This window comes from Meriones unguiculatus, chromosome 8, assembly GCF_030254825.1.
Source record: "Meriones unguiculatus strain TT.TT164.6M chromosome 8, Bangor_MerUng_6.1, whole genome shotgun sequence".
NCBI classification, from domain to species: Eukaryota; Metazoa; Chordata; class Mammalia; order Rodentia; family Muridae; genus Meriones; species Meriones unguiculatus.
Window position 1 is genome coordinate 106,061,225 of NC_083356.1, and position 23,544 is coordinate 106,084,768.

At 37.1% G+C, this 23,544-nt stretch overlaps 1 protein-coding gene across 1 annotated transcript in view; it reads right to left on the reverse strand.

Annotated features, from left to right (window-relative positions):
• Window positions 1-23,544, reverse strand: part of Scn7a (sodium voltage-gated channel alpha subunit 7) — an 82,220-nt gene that overhangs the window by 17,303 nt on the left and 41,373 nt on the right. The window contains exons 10-17 of the mRNA XM_021657463.2: window positions 22,684-22,890; window positions 14,843-14,939; window positions 13,568-13,806; window positions 11,957-12,127; window positions 8,787-9,143; window positions 6,653-7,087; window positions 3,649-3,754; window positions 794-948 (exon numbers count right to left, since the gene is read on the reverse strand). Coding sequence (XP_021513138.1) covers window positions 794-948; window positions 3,649-3,754; window positions 6,653-7,087; window positions 8,787-9,143; window positions 11,957-12,127; window positions 13,568-13,806; window positions 14,843-14,939; window positions 22,684-22,890 — 1,767 coding nt within the window. The remainder of the gene's footprint in view (window positions 1-793; window positions 949-3,648; window positions 3,755-6,652; window positions 7,088-8,786; window positions 9,144-11,956; window positions 12,128-13,567; window positions 13,807-14,842; window positions 14,940-22,683; window positions 22,891-23,544) is intronic.

Genomic DNA, 23,544 nt, shown 5'->3' on the forward strand with positions numbered 1-23,544 from the left:
TCTTTGTTGGAGTATCAGGCTCAGAAAAGACCCCTGTGCTCAGATTTTTTGGTTTTGTTGCTCTTCTTGTGGAGCTCCTGTCATTTCCATGTCTTACTATCTCCCCCTTCTTTCATACGATTCCCTGCACTCTGCCCAAAGTTTGGCTATGAATCTCAGCATCTGCTCTGATACCCTGCAGGTTAGAGCCTTTCAGAGGCCCTCTGTGGTAGGCTCCTGACCTGTTCCTTGCTTTCTCCTTCTTCTGATGTCTATCCTCTTTGCTTTTCTGAATGGGAATTGAGCAACTTAGCCAGAGTCCTCCTTCTTGATTAGTTTCTTTAGGTGTACAGATTTTGGTGTGTTTATCCTATTTATATATCTAATATCCACTTATGAGTGAGTATAAACCCTGTAAATTTAATAATGAATAAAACTTCATTAAGTGCAATAGAATCAAGTATCTATTTCACTTCCTTTTCACATTACAGTGTGTACATTTTGAAATGACTGTATATTTAACTTTGATACTTAAATTTAACATCAATATTAAATACCTGTACATATTAGAAATATAAAATTTATCAAATTCATATATCTTAAATAATACTGATATTACATTTAACAGAGAATCATCTATATACAACGATTCTAGTAAAGTGTGACATAGTTTCTAGTGCTAACAGATTGCAAAGAAAAAAATGAAATCTGCTATATTAAGTGTTCTGGGCAAAGCCATCTGGCATAGCGACAATCTGAATTGCTAGTCTTACGGCCGATTTTCGCATGACATTTCCTGAGGCTGCGAGCTCACCAGAGTGCCTGTGCTGAGCAGAGTGACCAGGCCGATGAAACATTCAAACCAGCTGTTCTCTACTATCTTGCAGCAAGTTTTCCTTATGTTCTTCCAAATCTTTCCATTCCTGGATTCTCTACTGAGTTGACCAAGTGAAGATTTTCGTTCATAACCTGCCAAGAATGAAACTGTTAGAGGTAACCATCTAGGAAACATACAAAAGGATAAACATCTCAACTTTAGCTGCATTGACGATGACTTATTTACTGATTCTGGTACAGATGCTCTGTGATTTACACACATTTGACTTTTTACCCCTGCTCAGTGGTGTGTGATCAGTGAAGAGACGAGAACTGAACCTGTGGGTGTTGGAAGAGGAACAAATGTACCACAGAAGGTGGAGATAACAGAATGTACTTCTACCCTAGAGATAAGAGAACTAATGCGAATGAAACCAGTTTGTCAACGCTACTCTCAAAGGTGCACACAAATGTGATAACTTGTGAATCACATTTTGAATAATTGGTATGATCATTTCAGACGCAAATGACTTATATGAACCCATGTAATAATAAGTCAACTGCATTTCCTTGAAACTGACTCTTAGGCAGCACAGGAATGGGAAACTTCAGTGAGACAGTTTAAAGAGACAGGCATCCAGGTGCTCATGGGGTGAGTGTGCGCAGCTGTAAAGCATGCCTTGTCAGAGAGCGTTAACATAAACTAACCTGTAGCTCGGTAAGTGGATGATTATTGGGGTCTGAAGAAATAGGTGTGAGTGTGGTACAAAGTTAAAAGAACGTTTTCACATTTTTTAGTGTATTTTTCAGAATATGCTTCTTTACTAAAAAACAGAAAATATTTCTGCCTTTTCCTTAGATGGATAATGCCCTTGAATGCTGAAATATTTGTGTGTGTGTGTGAGTGTGTGTGTGTGCATGCACACACGTGTGAGGCACGTGGAGTATGCACTTGCCCATGTGGGAGCTTGTGAAGCTGATTCAGGGCTGTCTTCCTCAGTTGCTTCTACATCTGTGGTTTGACACAGGTCATTCACTGAACTTGGAACTCAGCATTTCCACTAGGCTGGCTGGCCTGCTGGCTTCCTGGATCCACCTCTGCTTCATCAACATGGAGATTACAGACAAGCACTACCAGACTTGGCTGTGAAGAGCATGCTTGCGACCTAAATTTTGGTCTAACTGGATTGTGTAGCAAGAACTTTATCATCAGAGTCATCTTTTCAGCCAAACAATATTCTTATTTTAAACCTACCAATTGGGCTTTTTGGGAGGCAGTTAATAATGTGATGATTATTCACTAATTTCCAAAGTTCAAATCTGTAGTAATTTATTAATCTTGCTAGGAAACCAATTTGATTTATAAATCACTGAGAAGTATATGTTATATATTATACCTAGGATGCTAAAGGAATTACTGAATTTGCATATTGTATATTTACTAATATATATATAAATAAATATGTAAATATGCTTTATTTTCCTATAAAGTACATAGGAAATTAAATTGACTTAATGCAAATTAAAAGTATTTTGCTTGTAATATATACAGTCTAGTGTGGGTTTAACTACACTTTTTTGCTCTAGTATAATGTATTCAGTTGCCTTAACTACACATCTGCAATTAAATAAGAACTTTAGATACATTCTTAACACTTATATTATGAAAGTGTGTTTGAGAAAATGGTATCAATATTACTCCACTAATCACAAACACTCAGTTTTCTTCTGTATCCACTATGTCAGTCACTATCTCTATAGGCTGAGTCAATAAGTTAGGGTGATGAAAACATTGATGGCATCACTGAGTATTCCAATTCTTTGGAAAAGATTATCTTCTAGGATTGCACACACAAATGCTTACCTACACATAAACATACACACTAATCTTTTAAAATACCATATGAAGTTTATCACTATTTAGATTAGAAGGCAATGAGAAGAAGAATAAATGGACAGTAGACAGAAAGGTGAAATCAAGTTATTGGTTCCAGAGATAGCTTTGTAACTACCTCATTAGACTGTACCAAACACACTTATCCTCTTTTCCCAAAGACGACTTTTTGGGAGAGGGAGAAAATGGAATAAGACAGGAGCCTACCACTAAAGGCCTCTGAAAGACTTTACCCTTCAGGATATCGAAACAGGTGCTGAGACTAATAGCCAAACTTTGGGCAGAGTGCAGGGAATCTTATGAAAGAAGTAGGAGATAGTAAGACCTGGAGAGGACAGGAGTTCCACAAGAGAGCAACAGAACCAAAATATCTGGGCACAGGGGCCCTACAGAGAATGATACTACAACTAAGGTCCATGCATGGAGAGGACCTAGACCCCCTGCTCAGATGAAGCCCATGGCAGCCCAGTCTCCAAGTGGGTACCCTAGTAAGGGGAACAGAAGCTCTCTTTGACATGAACTCAGTGGCTGGCTCTTCGATCACCTCCTATTGAGGTGGGCAGCCTTGCCAGTCCACAGAGGAGGACAATGCAGCCACTCCTGAGGAGACCTGACAGGCTAGGATCAGATAAAAGGGGAAGAGAACCGCCCCTATCAGTGGACTGGTGGAGGGCCAGGTGAGGATTAGAGGAAGGGAGGGTGGTATTAGGAGGGGATGAGAAAAGGGGCTACAGCTGGGATACCAAAATGAATAAATTATAATAAATAAAAAAATAAAATGCTGGGAAAAAGATGACTTTTTCCCTTGATGGTTTTTGTATCTGTTAGGTTATAGGTGTGTGAATATGTACACTTTTCAATGTTTGCAACCTGTCTACAATGAATGTAAAAGGTGGATACTATAGCAATATCTAAATTCAAAGAAATTTGGTCTACCTTTGAATAAAATTACTACTTGCCATTTTTGTGGAGCTTTGACTTTTCATGTTCATAGACCATTTCTTCTTCTTCAGAGATAGCAATGTCAACCGTGCTGCATTCAGATGAACTAGATTGCTTCATTTTCTAGAAGAAAAATACATCCCCAACAACAAAAAAATTATAGCCAAATTTTAACTTGATTATTGTAGGTTTGTCCAATTTTCAGAAGTAAACATGTTATACAGGAATAATACTAAAGTTAAAAGACTTCAAGGAAGTTTGGGGGCTGATACTGAAATGATATGCATTTTGTGTAAGTAGATTTGCTTTTTAAATTAGTTTGAAATGATAACTGAAAATCAAAGGTTACCTAAAAAATAATTTTACTCATGGTTTATTGATATAATTGGGTTTTGAATTTTAAGGCATTTCACAGGAGCCACATATGTGTTGTTTTAATTAGACAAACATCACACTAATTCATTTTAATGTTGAGGAGACAATGAATTTCAATATAAATGTTTAATCCAGCCCAGACTGTTTTGTGCTTTTCAGCGTTGGACATGAGGTTATTATGATGTGAAAAGAAAACACACACACACACACACACACACACAGAGAGAGAGAGAGAGAGAGAGAGAGAGAGAGAGAGAGAGAGAGAGAGGACCAGGACAGAAGACAGAATGGGGTGAGTGGACAAGCTATACAGGAAGATCCTGGGGACAGACAGAGATCTTTCTTTCCAGTCACCCATAACTGAAGCTCAAGGCTGCTGAGTTAAGGAGCTGATTGCTTTAACCATGTGGCAAATGCTTCAAGTTGATACCTTATTTTGAGATGGGAACAAACATACCATCCTTTAAATTTACCAGGATCCCATAAGTCAATAGCACCAGAAAATATTTCCTAATTAAGACAAATCAAATACAAGTATATAAAATTTTTACTAATTCAGGATTATTTAGTTAGGGTTTGGAAAAGGACCTTATCAATATTTGGTCATTCTTTTTGTTCTTGTGTACTATCAGTATAATGGAAAGTTTTCTTTGCCTTAGTTTTTATATGGCCAGTTATCATCTCAGTAAAATGTGTCGCTTGAACAAAGAAACAAAGTGGGCAGAAAAGTATTATTTAGACAAACCCTTGTACTATGCTATAGATATGATGAAACACTTGTAATGCACTGTAGATAAGATCTTTCAGTAGCTTTACTTTATTACAGCTAGCTCAAAATATCAATTATAATTTTATTTTATTTTTGGTAATTTCCTAAGTGTCATGGATAAGTGTCATTGATTTTGATAGAGTACTATATTTTATTTTAATTTTTACAATCTGGTATGTAGTGTGCTCAGTCTTATATAAACACATAAGTATTTTAATGGAAGGATAGATGTATAAAAATAGAAAATGTATTTCTGAAATTAGTCTATTTTCCATGCTTCATTTGTTATATTTTTTAGGCCAATACACATTAAATATTCTTGTACTACATAACTGACAAAAGGTCTGATTAAATACATAATTAAACATTACATAATGGAAAATACAAATAAAGGCCTAAAATAAGCACAATTTATTATTGACAGATTCTGAAATCCAATATTTACAGTTATTTTACTTTCATATGACAGTTATTTTACTCCATATTTTGTGCTCTAGACCTTCTAATTATATTATCAAGATTTTCTAAGGGATACCTGGTTCAGTTTACTATGGTAAACAGCAGATTTATCTAGAGCTGCACAGGAGCCAAGTCTTCAGAGAAGAAAATGTGTAGACTTAGGAAGGAATAGGAATTCCCTTCATCTTTCTATACTTTTTTTCTTATATTTTTTTTATAAATGGTAGAAATTACTGGACTAGACTTTTAGTCTTAGCAAGCAAGATAATTGTGCCCTCTTCTAAGCAATTTTCACCTCTTGAAGATGATAATGCACAAGGAATTTGAATCTCTTAATTATACACATCTATTTTACAAACTTAGGAGTCTTAAATATGTTTTTCTTCACTGAAAATTGTCTTGCTTATTAATTTATAGAATGTTAGAATTATACCATCTAATATCTCCAGAATTACTTTATTGTAGGCAAATTCTCTGTGATACTATGATAATTTTCTTACTTATTCCCTCCAAAAGAAATATTTCTTCATTTTCATATGAGGAAACAAAAACTTGGACATTTAAGTAGTTTGGTCAAAACCATGAAATCTTGTAATATTTACTTTTATTCACCCGATGTAATTGTTTTCTCTGAGACTTACTGCTGAAGAAGTTAATCCTTTCAAGCTCTTTCTGAACTCTGACTGGCTGGTTATACTCAACTACTCTAGCTCAAATTTCTCTCCAAGCTGACTGATTCAAACTGGCTTCTCAGAGCTTCTGATTTTTCACTTGGTTGTCCTTGATTTAATTAGCAGTCTAGCAATTTATTCAAATCTTCTGGCTCCTCATTCTCTGGCTTCAACTGGCTGCCCTGCACTGAACAGCCCAAATTCAACTCCACTCTACTTACTGAACTCCACTGACTGGACTGAAGTGAACTCAACTCGTTTCCACTGCCTGCTCTCAACTGCACTGACTCCCAACTGACTCACTCTTTCTCCCTGTGCTGCTCTTAAATAGCTTCTCTTTCCCATCCTGTTCTTGTGAGAGTTGTGCATATCTTATCTCTGACTCATTCTGTCAAATCATTCTCTGATTCATCACTTTGCCCCTCAATTAGATGTCAGTTTCAAACATGACTACTTCCTTCTAATTTCACCTCAATGGTATGTACTAAGGGCAGGATTCCAGCCAGAGGGATTAAAGGTGTGCGCATTCTAGCCTGATCACACTGACCTAGAAGTTCTTTGGATGTGATCCCTGGCCAGAGCAGCATATTGCGGGACTGAAATTCCTCTACAAAATCCAGTAGTTATGGAAGGTAGAGTTAGGTTCAGATGAACAATTTAACTGTATAACTTCAATGTTGATTTAATTGTTTGAAAAAAAAAACCCACAAATCCATACTTAATAATGAATATAATAGAACACCTTACCTCTTTACTGTCTCCATTCCCAGACTTGCTCCGAGTCTCCTTGTTATCCAGATTTTCTATATCAGATTCTCCTGAAGCAATTGGCACAGTTTCTGAGGCACTGGGACTAGCAATCAGTGACTGGCTCTCAGATTCAGTCACTGGAGTTTTCTCTGTGCCACTGCTCTTTTCCTTATATTTGAGAAATGTTTGTGTGTCACTCACTTCAGAAAGAGTGGGGACAGAAATATTCTCTTTAATGCTTGCATCACACCTTTGGTCTGTTGTTTCTGTAGCAACAGTCCTTTTTTTGCACAATATTTTCATAAGCACACAGTTTATTCCTGCCTTTATCCTGGACATGGCAAGTTGAATGTTTATGGCTTCTTTGCTCACTTCCATTGTAGCATCATATGAACTGAATGAGCTCACCAATGCCACAAAGAGGTAAAGTATCTCAAGAAAAGAAAAGAAAAAAAAATTGCACTTAATGTATCTCGCTTATTTCATTTTATATGATAAAAGCAAGCCTCTAAAAATTCCATTCTGAGACATGAAAACTCAACAACTGCATCACAGTGCTCACTGTCAGGTGCCATGCTAGCCGATTAGGGGGACAGAACTCTGTTTTGTTGTTCTGTGGGCTGCTGTTGCAGCTGTTTTGTTTTGATGCTAGAAACCGCACATGAGGACATTTGACTGCTAGCAGGAATTTTACCACTCCACTAAACCACTAATTTTAAGTTCACCCTGCCCCATGCAGTTTGATTTATTTCTGTTTCCTTGGTGAAAAAGTAAGGCTTATAGATTTCAAATCCTAAGGCTACTCTAGTTTGTCTTATGCCCGAAACGTACTTCATCATGGAGCCAGGCATTCTCAAATGAGAGAACAAATGCAAACTCAGAAAGAGATAGCATTACAAGTACTGGAAAGCACTCTACTAACAAATGCCTATAGTAAAACTGTTCTCAGTTGAGCCCAGTCCTGGGAAGACGTGCAAAGACCCTCCAAATCAACCCTCCAGTGACTTACCCATGACACTGAGCGTCACATACTTTTTAAGCCAAGGAAACAGTCATTACATAAAATATTGTCTCACAGTAAATGGATGCAGACAAGTTATACAAAACTAATTTAAAATCATTGTATATAAATTATTTCAGTGCAACAATAGTATATATTTTGACTTTATTATCAATGAGAAATATAATCAAGGCTGTTTAATTTATAGGAAACCAGTTTTTAATTCTGTTTTCAATTATATATGCATAATACTTTTAGATTATTGTTTTTCTAAAAGTCTTTTGGGATACAATTGATCTTCAAGGCATATGACAAAGAAAATATCAAGTCCCTTCTTGTTCTGTGAGAAATTTGTTTTAAAGTTTTTATTCCATATCATTGTCTAGAAGCAGAAAAGAGTCCTTATTCAATTCATTTGATAGTAGTTCAATACTAAAGAAATTGAAAAGTAAAAAGCTTTCTTCTTTATACAATGTAAAATACTCAAATACATATTGGTATGTAATCATTGCTATGCTGTCTGGTCAAGTGAGAATTAAAAAAATCACTGTCTAATGACAAATCCACATATCAATAACATCAGAATCTCTAGACATGGATTCTTGAAATAAGTACACCATTAACCATTCCCCAGGTAATGCCAGTGTGCAGGCAGGTTGACAGCCAGTGTTGCATTTAAGTGTTTTTTTAAATTTTAATGGACGAATAAATCTTTTGCAAATAGAGTTACAAGGTGAATTATGTTTCCATATACCTGTATGGAATTGGAAACTGCAGGTCTAATGATTTCAAAGCTGACTAACAGTATTATGACCTAGTGCTAGCCAATAGAAATCACACATGCAATAATAAGAAAGAAATGTTAATTTCATTAAGCTATATGTACTTTAATACTATTATAATAAAAATACACACATTCTTTGGGGATAAAACTTCAAATCCAGTATGTATTTCTCAGTTACTGCATGGCTTAAATTGGACCAATTGTCCTTCAATTGATAATAATCAAATACCCACTGTTTTGGAAATCAAGCTACAGATTACTGGATCTCATTAACCCATCCCATACAAATATATATATAGTATACCAGGTGTTTTGTTAAGAAAAATACAAAGAAAATCGATACTTACCAATAAATTTCCAATTAAAATAACCATCATGTAAAAAGGAATACACCAAGACAATCCAGCGACCTCCATACAGTCCCATAATGTGTCTATCCACTCTCCACAGAGCATCCTGAAAACGTTCATGTAGGCATGGAAGAAGTCACTCATGTGCCAGCGTGGGAGTTGACAGTCTTGGTCTATGCGGCAGACACAGTCTTTGTAACTTTGACCAAACAGGTTCATGCCGAACACAGCAGAGAAGTAAACGAATATGAACAGCAGCAGAACCAAGTCTTTCAGGGCCACCAATGTGTTACCAAGGATACGCATCAAAGCCTTAAATGGCGGCCCATATTTTCCCAATTTAACAAATCTCAACTAATAGACAAATGAAAAATAAAAGGGGAAAACGACAAAAGATAAGTGTAGATTATAGTGCATACTTAAATAATCAGAATTATGTCATCATGTATGTACAACTTTTAAAGTAAAACCAATCAACATTATTATTTTTTAATTAAATTTTTATTTTTATATATAATTAGTTTATTCATTTTGTATCTCAGCTGTAGCCCCCTCCCTCATTCCTTCCCCATTCCACTCTCCCTTCCTCGCTCATCTCCTCCCATGTCCCTATCCAAGTCCACTGATAAGGGAGGTCCTCTTCCCCTTCCATCTGACCCTAGCTCATCAGTTCTGATCAGGACTTGTGGCATTGTCCTCCTCTGTGGCCTTGCAAGGCTGCTCCTCCCTTAGGGAGAGGTGATTAAAGAGCCAGCCACTGAATTCATGTCAGAGATGGTCCATGCTCCCCCTACTAGGAAACCCACTTGGACAATGAGCTGCCATGGGCTACATCTGAGCAGGGATTCTAGGTAATATCCATGAATGGTCCTTGGTTGGAGTATCCGTCTCAGAAAAGACCCCTGTGCCCAGAATTTTTGGTTCTATTGCTCTCTTTGTGGAGCTCCTTTCCTCTCCGAGTCTTACTAGCTCCCCCTTCTTTCCTAAGATTCACTGCACTCTGCCCAAAGTTTGGTCATGAGTCTCAGCATCTGCTTTGTTACACTGCTGAGTAGCATCATTCAGAGGCCCTCTGTGGTAGGCTCCTGTCCTGTTTCCTGTTTTCTCCTTCTTCCAATGTCCATCCCATTTGTCTTTATGAGTGAGACTTGATCATCTTACCCAAGGTCCTCCTTCTTGCTTAGATTCTTTAGGTGTACAGATTTAATATATTTATATTATATGTCTAATATCCACTTATAAGTGAGTATATGTGTCTTTCTGCTTCTGAGATACCTCACTCAGGATGATCTTTTCTAGATCCCACCATTTGCCTACAAATTTCATGATTTCCTTGTTGTTGTTGTTTTTACTTTTTTTTATTACACTTTATTCATTTTGTATCCCCCCCATTAGCCCTTCCCACCTCCCCTCCCGGTCCCACCCTCCCCCCTCCCCCCTTTCAGCTTGCATGCCCCAGCAATGAAAAATAAGGAAATCATGAAATTTGCAGGTAAATGGTGGGACCTGGAAAGGATCATCCTGAGTGAGTTGTCCCAGAAGCAAAAAGACACACACGGTATATACTCACTCATATAGACATACAACATAGAATAAACCCACTAAAATCTGTACATCTAAACAAACTAAGCAAAAGAGAGGACCCTAACTAAAATGTTCAATCCCCATCCTGAAAGGCAAAGAGGATGGACATCAGAAGAAAAAGAAAACAGGAAACAAACTAGGAACCTGACACAGAGGGCCTCTGAAAGCCTCTGCCATGCAGACTGTCAAAGCAGATGCCGAGCCTGATGGCCAACTGACGGGCAGAGTGAATGGAATCTTATGTAAGAAGTGGGAAATAGCAAGAGCTGGAAAGGACAGGAATTCCACAAGGAGAGCAACAGAACAAGAAAATTTGAACACAGGGAACTTACCAATCAACATTATTAATAAAAACAAGTAACTATTTTTACATTCATAATACATCTTACACATTTTATAATTTTTTTCTTCTAGAAAATATAAGGTGAAGATTTTAATTTTTTTCCTTTTTTATTATTTTCATTCATTACAATTCATCCAGTTTATATCCTGGCTGTGGTCCCCTTCCTCATCTCCTCCCAATCCCACCCTCCCTCCCTCTTCTCCTCGTATGCCCCTTCCCTAGTACACTGATAGAGGTGGGCCTCCTCCCTTTCTACCTGACCCTATCATATCAAGTCTTTTTTATTTTTTATTTTTTTTATTAATTACACTTTATTCACTTTGTATCCTTCCTGTAGCTCCCTCCCAATCCTATCAGGTCTTTTCAGGACTGGCTGCATTTTCTTCCTCAGTGGTCTGGCAAGGCTGCAACCCCATAAGGGGGAGGTGATCAGAGAGGCTGCCACTAAATTTATGCCAGAGAAATCCCTTGCTCCTGTTACTAGAGAACCTACTTGGATATTGAGTTTATGGGCTACATCTGATCCAGGGTTTTAGGTCCTCTCCGTACATTGTCCTTGGTTGGGGTTCAGTCTCTGCAGGGCCTCCAGGGCTCAGTTTTATTGGCTCTGTTGGTCTCCTTTTGGAGTTCCTATCCCCTCCAGGTCTTTCTACCTCCCCTTTCTTCATATGATTCCTTGCACTCTGCTGAAAGTTTGGTTATGAGTCTCAGCCTCTGTTTTATACACCAAATCAATACGTATGTTCATATCCTACTTGTTAATTCACATTCAATAATGTACTTTTGTTATTGTGATAGGTTTGGGTTTTAATATCTGGTCAGAGTAAATATCCAGTATTTTTGCTTTTCTTTATAGCATATTTAGTTTTTCATAACATTAAAATTTTCCCACATTTATTTTCACAGAAAACATTAAATACCATTTAGAAACTGAGTGAATTTCACAGACGACTCTGATAATTCCCTTGAGACCTGATAAGCCAGGGTCAGATGGAAGGGGAGGAGTACCTCCCCTATCAGTGGACTTGGAGAGGGGCAGAAAGGAGATGAGGGAGGGAGAGTGGGATGGGGAGGGATTGAGGGAGCAGGATACAGCTGAGCTACAAAGTAAATAAACTTTAATTAATATAAAAAATAAACAATTAAAAAAGAAAAAGGTTTCAATAAAGGTCCTTTTTATGTTTAAGAAAATAAAATATACCACAATAAAAATGAAAATTAGGTCTTGAATTCTACTTACCGGGTATAACATAGAAACTGTAATTCCTTCAATATTCATTAGCAAAATTTCCATTAATCCAAAAAAGACAATCAAACTGTCAAAAATGTTCCAGCTTATTTGGAAATACCCATAAGGATGCAGAGCAATTACCTTCAAAATCATTTCTATCGTATAAATTCCAATAAAAACCTTAAAGGAAACCAAACATGGGTGTAAGAACAGTTGCACGGTTGCCCCTAATGTGCACATACAGACCAGTGACATGGAGGAAGCCCCACACGACTGCCTGTTACACAGCTCTGGTTGGTTTGGGGTCTGTATTATAATTAATCCATGTATTTTGGCTAATGTATGGACCATGTTAGTTTAATGGAAGCTATTCTTGAAGAAAATGCATATCTGAGTAGAAGTGATTATATTTTAAATATTCCCTTTGAGTATACATTGAGAATATATACTGAGACACTAACCATTCACTTCATAAAAGAGTGTAAGCAGTACATGTGTGTGCATATACATACGTGCAAGCAATAAAACTTAGTCAAACAAAGAGCCCATGGATTTGATGGAGAGTGGGGAGGGAATATGGGAGTGTTTGAAGGGACGGAAGGGGAAACACTATTGTTTTTAATAATTCTATTTATTTATTAAAAATGTGTGTGTGTGTGTGTGTGTGTGTGTGTGTGTCTGGGTGGTGGTGGCATACACCTTTAATCCCAGCACTCAGAAAACTGAGGCAGGAAGATCTTAGAGTTTGAGGCCAGCCTGGTCTACAGAGTGAATTTCAGGACAACCATGGCTACAAAGAGAAACCCTGTCTTGCAAAACAAATAAAGTGTGTGCACACACACACAGTTGCAGGTAAAGGCCAGAAGAGTCAGATCCCTGCTGAAGCTGGGGATCACGGAGAGTTGTGAACTGACTGATGCGCCTGCTACAACTGTAGGAACTGAACTCAGGGTCCTCCACAAAAGCAGTATGTACTTTAGTCACTGAGCGTCGCTCCAGCATCCTGTTACTGTCGTATAAAGTAGGTGCACAAGATTTAGCAACTAAGTGACGAAAGCAGGTAAGAGATTTAACATTTGCTTGAGTGTTAACGTTCATAAATCCATAGGAATCTATTTTGTTTCTTGTGTTGGTATAGAAAAAAAACTACACATGAATCTCAAAACACCATGTTAAAATGATAAGCACCAATCTAAAGTGAGACAATTGGGAGAAATGGGTCCAGGGACCGCTATATTCAGGATTCAGGATTCTGAAGAAAGCTACTGTTGTCATTAGCACACCCCTGCACTATGCTCATTATAGGAGAGCCATACCTAGAATGTATGCTTGGGAAGGATTAAACAATAAATCATTTCCATCTAATTTAATTGCCAGGTGTCAGGATAGGATTCTGAATTTAAATGGTAGAATTTTGAATTCTAATTGAAAAACTGTTGATAACTATTTACGATGCAGGAGCTGAAGTGAACATGGTATGAACATAACAGCTTATTCAATACCAGCACAATCCATGCTTAGAGCAACAACATGGGCTTATAAGATAAAACAATCACAAAATAAAATTAGAAAATAGAAACCTGAAACTATGAATGAAAACAATGAATGATGAGTTCCTACCAAGTCTCCAATGATGAGGAGAAACATGAGCTCCTCGCTTATTGGAAAATGTTTTAGGGCCAGGAAACATATGTTTAAAGTGATGCATATAACAATGAAAAGATCAGCAAATGGGTGTGTTATGATTCTATCAGCGAACTCGCTCAGTTTTATCCAACAGGGAGAGCATTTCCAGATGAAGCAGGTTTTAGCAAACTTATACCAGCACTGTGGGCATTTCTTCCTGGATGTTTCTGGTTCTGAAATATGAGAATAAAAGATGAGAAAAGTCAGTTATTGAAAAATTGTTTAAAGCCTTGATAGATAAATTTAACATTTTCAGGCAAAGGGCTCTCACATCTTGATTTTGTGTCTGGTATGAGCAAATACAAATAATACAGTGATGCATAGCAAAGTGAAATCTATGTCTCTTATTTTGTTTATGATTATCGAGCTAGAAAAATGTATTGTTAATGAAGCAAACAATGTATTAGTAGGAAACCATAGATTTCTCCTAAATCAAGCATAGGTGAGAATAACATGCTTTTCAATTCCTGGATTATATGTTTTATATTATACTAGCTCTTGATATGGACTATGATAAACAACCATCGGTTAGATATGAAAACAAAAATTTTGGTAAATCAATTACTTCAAGATATCATGATTATACAGATGATCTTATACAACATGAGATGAGGACAAAGACCTCTGCAACCAATGGTCCAGATATAACTTCCCAACCCCTCAGGAGCGTTAGCCGCCTGAGGTTGCTCAGAAGATTTACTAACATAAGGAGTAAGTTAACATTCTTTGTTTTACATGCTCTATCTGAGGTTAAATAGCTGTGAAGCATGGGAAATGGCAATATGCAATTAACTGAAAAGACAGACTGCTCCTGCGCATGTGACTAGCTCTGCACAGACTTTCAGAAGATATTTGGACTCAGCCCATTGCAACAGCAACAGGAGGCGGCTACAGAATGATTGTGCTAAATATTGAAACTAATATCATACAGCCATGGTCTAATCCTGCCCTTCTACATTTGTGTCTATTTTTCTCAACTGCAAATGGCAGAGTGTCTGTGATTATTCTTTGATGCCTTGTAATGATACTTTCTGATGTTGGGTACTTTATTCTGAGGTTTTAATATGTTGCTCATCTTAATATACTCATGCTGTTATTTATATTTTACCTTTTCTCACCTAGATCCTAAAGGAACTGCTCAATTATTTAAGAACAGGTGTTGCAAATAGTTTCTCCATTACTGAGTACAAGTAGTTTTTTCCACTTTACCTTCTTTGTGTCCAAGCGAAGTTTCTTCCAGTATATCCAATGTGGTGTTTATAGAAGTTGGTGATCTTTTCCTCATTTCTATTTGTGTAGTTTTCATCTACAAGATGTTTAATGGGTTTAGTAGTAGCTCCCCACCTTCATACCATTAGATTATAACTTTAACACAATACAGAATTTGACCTTTCTATAGCTTCTTGCTTCCAGAGTATCTCTGTGTTCCATCACTGGCCTCTTCCTTTGGCATTGGATGTACTAGAATTACTTAGATTTAGTTGAAAAATAAATAAAAAAACATACTAAAATTGGAAGGCACTCAAAAATTTCCCCTCTGTGCTGAACAACAAATAGAGCAGGATAGTAAATGCTGGCAACACTATTTATATTCAAAAACCAATTTAAAATGATTATAGGATTACTATGAAATATCCATTTGCCAAATACGCTACTGAGTAATGAGAACATTTCCCTAAAGACACAATGTTTTTGCTCAAGGATATTCTAAGTTTATATTTATCTTATAACATGGCCAATTCGCTCAATAAAATTAAATTTATTTGGATATATGAATAAACAAAACTTGAAGAATCTAAGGCAGTGGAATGGATTTAAAGGGTTGTTTAGATAGAATTCGTGATAGAGCTAATGACTGGAAGTAGTCTAACTCCATAAAGAAATCATTTCTTCCAGCACCTCATGTCTCTTCAGCAAAGTTTTCAATAGATGCTCTGCTTTGTTTATCTCTTATATGTTTCACATTTATTTAGTGAAAAAATCCAACAAAAGTGATTTTTTTTCTATGATCTCACAAGGACTTCTGACATAATCACCTTCACCAACAGCACAGGCTCTAAGATCAACAATCAATAAATGGGACCTCACGAAACTGAAAAGTTTCTGTAAAGCAAAGGACACAGTCATCAGAAAAAACGACAGCCTACAGACTGGGAAAGGATCTTCACCAACCTTATATCTGACAGAGGGCTGATATCCAGAATATATGAAGAACTCAAGAAGTTAAAAAGCAACAAATCAAGAAATCCAATTTAAAAAATGGGTACAGAGATAAACAGATTCTCAATATAGGAATATCGAATGAGAGAAACACTTAAAGAAATGCTTAACATCCTTAGTCATCAGAGAAATGCAAATCAAAACAACCCCCAGATTTCACCTTACACCCATCAGAATGGCTAAGATCAAAAACTCAAGTGACAACACATGCTGGAGAGGATGTGGAGAAAGGGGAAGCCTCCTCCATTACTGGTAGAAATGTGGGTGTGTATGTGTGAGTGTGTGTGTACATATGTTAAGGACAGATTGTACAAACACCTTGGAAATCAATCTGGCACTTTCTCAGACAGTTAGGAATAATGCTTCCTCAAGATCCAGTTAGAGCACTCTAACTGGATAGACTCATGGCAGCTTAGTCTCCAAGGGGTTCCCCAGTAATGGGAACAGGGACTGTCTCTGACATGAACTCAGTGGCTGGCTCTTTGATCACCTCCCCCTGAGGGGGGAGCAACCTTACCAGGACACAGAGGAAGACAGTGCAGCAGTCCTGGTGGGACCTGATAGGCTAGGGTCAGAGGGAAGGAGAGGAGGACCTCCCCTATCAGTGGACTTGGGGAGAGGTATGGGAGGAGATGAGAAAGGGAAGGAGGGTGGAATTGGGAGGGGATGAGAGAGGGAACTAGCTGGGATACTTTGTGAATAAACTGTAATTTATAAAAAATTAGTTAAAAAATAAAAAGTCAAAAAAAGATAGTACTTTTGAGTGTAGTTCTCAAGTGATCACTTATGACACAAGAGATGGACCTCATGAGGCTGTTTCAGACAGCAGCAAGTTGGTGGAATCACACCAAAGAGCAGTCCAGTTAAGAAAATTACCTATGTGGGAGAGTGAAGAATTGGAGGTGACCCCAAACCTAGTCTCAATAATTAATAACATACCACAGACTCTGGCTTTCACATCTTATTTTCCAAAGATATTTAAGTGAAATAGACATCATATTTTTAGTTATGTCTAAAAAGACAATATCAAAATTCCAATTATTATAACCAACCACAGTAATTTCATAGGAGGATACGTGGGTGATGGGTATAAATATGATCACAATACACAGTATCTATGCAGAAAACTATCAAAAAGATGTTAAACTAAAAAATGCTTAAAATAATAAATTATAAGTTTTATAGTATAAAAAGAACTTGTGTTCTATCAAACATACAACTGAAAGAAAATTCCACAAATAAACAAATTTGGAAAAACACTAAAAAAATAATAATTTAGTAATATTTTCCAATGCCATATCTGATTCTTATATTCAACTTCCTCTTTTGTTCAAAGACATTCTAATATAGTTGATCTGTTCCAAATAAATACAAATAAGTTTTACACAATGTACTTAACTTAAAGGTATTTTGATGATCTTGTGTTCTTTTTAGACTTTTTTAAAAATTTTATTTATCTATTCTAATTTATTCACTTTGTATCCCCACTGTAGCCCCCTCCTTCATCTCCTCCCAGCCCCATCCTCTCTCCTTTTTCTCCCTCTATGCCCTTATCCTAGTCCCCTGATAGAGGAGGACCTTCTTCCCTTCTATCTGACCCTAGCTTATCAGGTCTCATCAAGGCTCGCATGATTTAGATGTTAAAAGCATTGGATCACTTATACTATAACATTTTCTACATCCTATTTATTTATTCCAATTTATTCATTTTTTATCCCGGCTGTATCCCCCTCCCACTTTTCCATCCACTCCTACCTTTCCTCCTTCCAGTCCCTCCCTCCCCCGCCTTCCTCCTTGCCTCCCTCCCTCCCTCTTCTCCCCATATGCCCCTTCCCTAGTCCACTGATATGGAAGGACCTCCTTCCCTACTTTCTGACCCTAGCCTTACAGGCATCATCAGATGACTGCATCATCTTCCTCTGTGGCCTGACAAGGCTGCATCCTCCCCGGGGGGGGGGGGGGATGATCAAAGAGCCAGTCACTGAGTTCATGTCAGAGATAGCCAATGCCTCCACTTGCTAGGGAATCCACTTGAAAACTGAGTAGCCTATGGATTTCCTCAGAGTAGGGGGTCTAGGTCCTCTCGTTCAAGGTCCTTGGTTGGAGTATCAGTCTCTGCAGGACCCCTGGGCCCAGGTTTTTTGGTTTTGTTGTCTCCTTGTGGAGTTCCTGGCCTCGCCAGACCTTTCTATCTTCCTCTTCTTCCATAAGGTTTCCTGTGCTCTGCCCAAAGTTTGACTATGTGTCTCACTCTCCTTCGATATGCTTGTGGGAATGTAACCTTTCACAACCACTTTGGAAACGATCTGGTGCTTTCTCAGAAAAGTAGGAATAGTGCTACCTTAAGCTCTGGTTATACCACTCCTAATCATATATCCCAAATATGCTCAACCATATAACAAGGACATTTGCTCAACTATGCCCATAAAAACATTATTCATAGTAGCCACAATCTGGAATCAACTGCAGAATGGATACAGAAATTGTGGTACATTTTCACAATAGAATACTACTCAGCAATTAAAAGCAAGGAAATCATGAAATTTCCAGGCAAATGGTGAGAACTAGAAAAGATCATCCTGAGTGAGGTATCCCAGAAACAGAAAGATACATATGGTATATACTCATTTATAAGTGGATTTTACCCACAAAATATAGGATAAACATACTGAAATTTATAGTCCTATAGAAGCTGACAACAAGGAGGACCTTAGGGAAGAGGCCTCACTCAGAAGGGCAAACAGGATAGACATCAGAAGTAGGAGAAAACAAGGAACAAGACAGGAGCCTTTCACAAGAGGCCTCTGAAAGACTCTACTTTCTTGATTTAGCTCCTAAATTAATCTGTGACTCTCATAGGGTCATTCAATGACAGGTAATTAGATTAACAGGTATATTAGACTTAGGTCAGTTTTTGGCACAAAGATAATTGCATAGTGCTATGGGGTTTCCTGGCAATAATATGAAATAATTTTTGTCCTAGGGATAACTCTGGGCTTCTGACAGTTTTCATAGTTTCTCTCCTTATTAGACTAGAGTTTTGTGCAAATAGTATACTTCAATTAGCTGAATCACATCTTATCTCCAATATTAGAGAACTGGCAATATTGTTAAGATTAATTAGATACATGTTATAAGGTTGACAGCTTATACGTACCCTCAAATTACTTGCATTACTCAGGTTTTTAAATATTCCCTTCCTTTCCTGAAGTTTTACCAGTGGCTATTGCTGTATAGGAGAATTACCAATGCAAACTGTGTCATTTTAGAATCATACTGCTTTGGCAATGACCCATAAGAACTGTTAGGTAGCTAGACAGTGTCCAACAGATTATAGGCCACTTATGATGAGCTACTTCATCATGGTGGACTTTGGATCACATCCCCTGTTTTCCTAGTGACATTAGGAATGCCCCTGTAAAATACTAGACGGAAATACGGATCAGAGCTTCTTTGAGATCCATCAATGGAATCTACTATCACCTGATCAAAAGAATGGAGTCTGAGTTCTACCTTTTCCCCTGGATGGATAAATGACATTCTGATTGGTCCCCAATATTAGAACATTTCATACCATTGTCTTCTACCTTAAGAGTTAATCAATCTGTGTGTCCTAATAGCCTTGTTCTTAAAAAAGGCTAGTCCATCTGAAGAGTGATGGCTAATAACTGTTCCCCTAAAGGGACAGCCCACTTTTCCTTTAGGAGCTCCAGTTTAAGAGCAGTTGTTTGCAAATCCTCAATCTATGTCAGTCCCACTTTTCTGAGTTTGAATTAAAAAAAATCATAACATTTTCTATTCCTTATGTATCCCAACTCTCCACCTAACAGAAGAGGAGTGTTTCTTTTTCTTTGTATCCATTCCCTTCCTTCTAATTCTAGTCTAATTTAAATTAATTAGATATGTTATAAGATTTACATTTTGCTGAGATTTACATCTTGCCTTGCCTGTTATTTTATTATCAATAAAACTGGCCTAGAGTTTCTTTCTACATCTGTTTTCAGATTCTGGAAACTGTGTGTGTATGTGTGTGATATGTTGTGTTTGTGTGTATGTCTGTGATATGGTATGTGTATGAGTGTGTGTGTGCGTGTGCATGTGCGTGTGTGTGTGTGTGTGTGTGTGTGTGTGTGTGTGTGTGTGTGTGTAACTCCATGTGCAGAAGTAAGAGGACAGCTTTGCAAGTTTGGTTCTCTCCATCCACTTTTACATGGGTTTAGAGCTCAGAATAAGATCATCAGGATTGTATGAAGAGCACTTTTATGTGTTGAGCCATCTCCCTGTCCCTATCTGTAAACTTTTCTCAATGAGATTAAGAACCTGTAAAGGAATACAAGTTTTCCTTCAGGAGAACTAGGTAGTCAAGTGATGAACCATGGCTTCTCCCTACTGGTGAAAAGTCCAGTACCAGGGTGTCCTGATGAACATTTGTACCTGTCATTCTTCAACAAGAATCACACTCTGGAATTCAACAGTTCCAGAGCAGAAACAGACTTTATATGCTGCCATTAATGTTACTATTTAAAATAATGCCATAATACAGCCAAAGATGTAAAGCTTTTACGTTGATGTACTTTTCTCCATTCAAATTACTCCGGGTTTTAAAACTTCCATTCAGTTATTCTCTACAATTAATCTCTGATCCTTTATAGTTATTATTAGATGTAAATCAAATTTGAATAAAAACAACTATGGGCATTTATAACATCTGGTTTATTATGTCACACACATCACTTGGAAACTAACCCTCAATTTTGCTCATTGGAGATTTTTTTGGAACTATATCTCAAAGTATTGGCACAAGTATAATGTGTTACAATATATGTTAAGCCTTTTTGCAAAGAGAATGGCATAAACTAAGTAGTAAATGTTTCATAAAATTAACATTATATTCTTATGAACTAGTTTATATATAACAGGAGGGTTTTTTTTCCCTATAAGTGTCATGTATTGTTTTAAATATCAGGTGTTCATGTCTGTAATTGCTGCAGGATGCATCCTGAGGAGGGAGGATGAGTTTATGACTGTGGTGAACTGCCTTGTTAAGTTCCAGAAAACTCTACATGAGAAACATTCTAAGACTCTTCCAGGAAAACAAATCTTCAGAACTGAAAGATTTTAATATAAAACAGGAAAGTTTTACTAGAACTAAATTTTACCAAAGTGAGAGAAGATACCAGGAAATGCCAAAGCTCTCTCATAATCAAAGCCCTTTCATAATCAGAGCTATTTCATAATCAAAGCTAATAGAACACTTGATCTAAGAATAAGAGAAGAATTGTTAAGCTGTTGAGCACACTGGGATTGAGGGGCAAGCTCTTGAATTTCTGAAATGCCACTTTAAAACAAATTACACAGTCAACATTTCCTTCAGACCCTTCAAGTTCAATCTGAAAGACTCAAGACTCAGACACAGAAATCTTTTGTAATATTCTTTCTTGTGATTTACTTATGATTGTTAATAGCCTCTTTTTTGGTACATGTTTTGTTCATACAGTCCATAATTGCTTCTTGTTCAAAGGCATGCATATTACGGTCACAGGAGTCTACAAAGTCATCGGGTACATGCTGATATCCTGCTATTCAAGTGCCACTTGAGGTACAGTTATGTCCCAGAGCATGTTCAGTGATGGTTGTTGCTTGGTTGGAGGAGTGAGCATTCAGCTGCTTTAACTCGAAAGGGACCTCTCTACCAGTGAAGCTCACAGCTATCCTTCCTCCAATTACTAACTCATGTCAAACTGCTTGTTGACCTTTCTCTTTCCCCCACCTATATTCTACTGTTTTTATACAAGAATTTCCTAATGTATTTTCTCTCTACCTTTTGTTTTCTGTCTCAATTTTGACGTTTTCCCAGTCTTCCTGAAAAGCTCTTCAAAGAAGAGGTGTGATCACCTGAAATGCCAGAAGCTACTCCTTGATGCATTCCTCCGGTCCTCATTCCTGTTCACAAGTGTATAGGCAATTAACTTTTAAAAGGATGTCACAGAATGTCCTGAACATCACTTCTGCTAATACTTTCAGATTCACAGGTTGAATTTTTATAGGTGGCCAACAATCTGAAAATTACTCAAGTAGAATAGGGGAATTCTAAATCACACTAAAATATTATTAATTTTATTATAATGGATTTGATCATCCTTGGGTAAAATGATCCCTTGCTTCTTGAGCAGAAGATTTATTTATGTGTTTATCTTCTTTTCTAACTTTTTCTAATTCAGAAAAAAAAGTCAAGTTATAAGAGCACAACATGTCAAGAATTTCTCAACAGAAGTATTGGAAATTTGGGTCAACAATTTTACCTATGAAATATTTAAATACATTGGCCATTCTCACCACATTATATTAAAAAGAACACATACACACAGAAGATTAAAGAAAGCAAAAGTGAGTCTTCTTTAATGAAAACACATTATGAAATATTTATTTTATTTTTAATGGAGTGGTCCTATGTGTGGGTGAGTGGGTCTCTCTCTCTCTCTCTCTCTCTCTCTCTCTCTCTCTGTGTGTGTGTGTGTGTGAGCATGTATGCACTGTTTGTGTTCATTGGGTATGTGTGTTTGTGAGTTCAGAAGAGAATGTCAGAGTCCCTTGGAGCTGCCATTTCAGGAGATTGTGCTGACTGACATAAATACTGAGCATGACACACACACATCTTCACGAGCAGTACATGCTTTTAACTGAATAGCCATCTGACCAGCCCCAACCAAAGCACTTGTTTTTCTGATAGTATGCCATGCAGAGATATGACCATCTGTCAGAAAGCCATACACTCCAAGACTTGAAGACAGTCTTCTAATATTTGGAATCTTAAAAGCAGAAATTTATACCTCAGCTGTTTCCATTCTTTCCTCGTGTTCTTTCCCAGGTTGTTGAAATTTAGGTTCTGTGTCTTCGGATTTCTCAGATTTTCTCTGCTTTTCATTTTCATAGGTCATTGTGACTATGCCCAAGAACAAACTTGCCATATAAAAGGCAAACCAGAAACTGACCATAACAAAAAATATCATGTAGACCTTTCCTGAAGCATAAAGGATCTGCAGAAAGGTGAAACACATAAGTTAGAGAGAGAAACACCATTATCTTTTGATATTATTTATGTAAAAATGAAAAAGAAAAATTTCTTAGAGAAGTTGTTTAATTATAAATGCAATATAATAAAAGTATAATTTATGTATTTATTTAGGAAATCAATAAAAAGTGCTTCAACTTTAGATATACATATAAGATATAAAGTATATGCTAGCAGTCAGGAGATAAAATGATGAATCCCTTTAATTTGGTGTGAGCACTTGAGTCATATTCATTACCAGAGTAAACACACCAAGGAAAAACCTCGATCCCGTGCCATAAGCTGGAAAATACCAATACAGAAAATGCTCTCTTTTTTTTAAGTATAGAAAGACTTTTAAGCGTGTTGTAAAAATCATTACTTTATGGAAGAGTAACAATGTGCAAATCCTGGATGATAGAAGACGTGTGTCTCAGAGCATAAGAGCACTCGCTCTGATGACTTCTTCAGAGAAAACTGATTAGGATACGGGAGATTTATGTGACATAAGTACAGAAAGAAATATTTAAGGATAATTGAATATCGAATTTTATGTTACTGAGCTGAACATGACTAGCTTTGATTTCATAATAATTACATGTGCTAGGTCAAAACAAATTTAGAAAAATGTCAGTAGAAA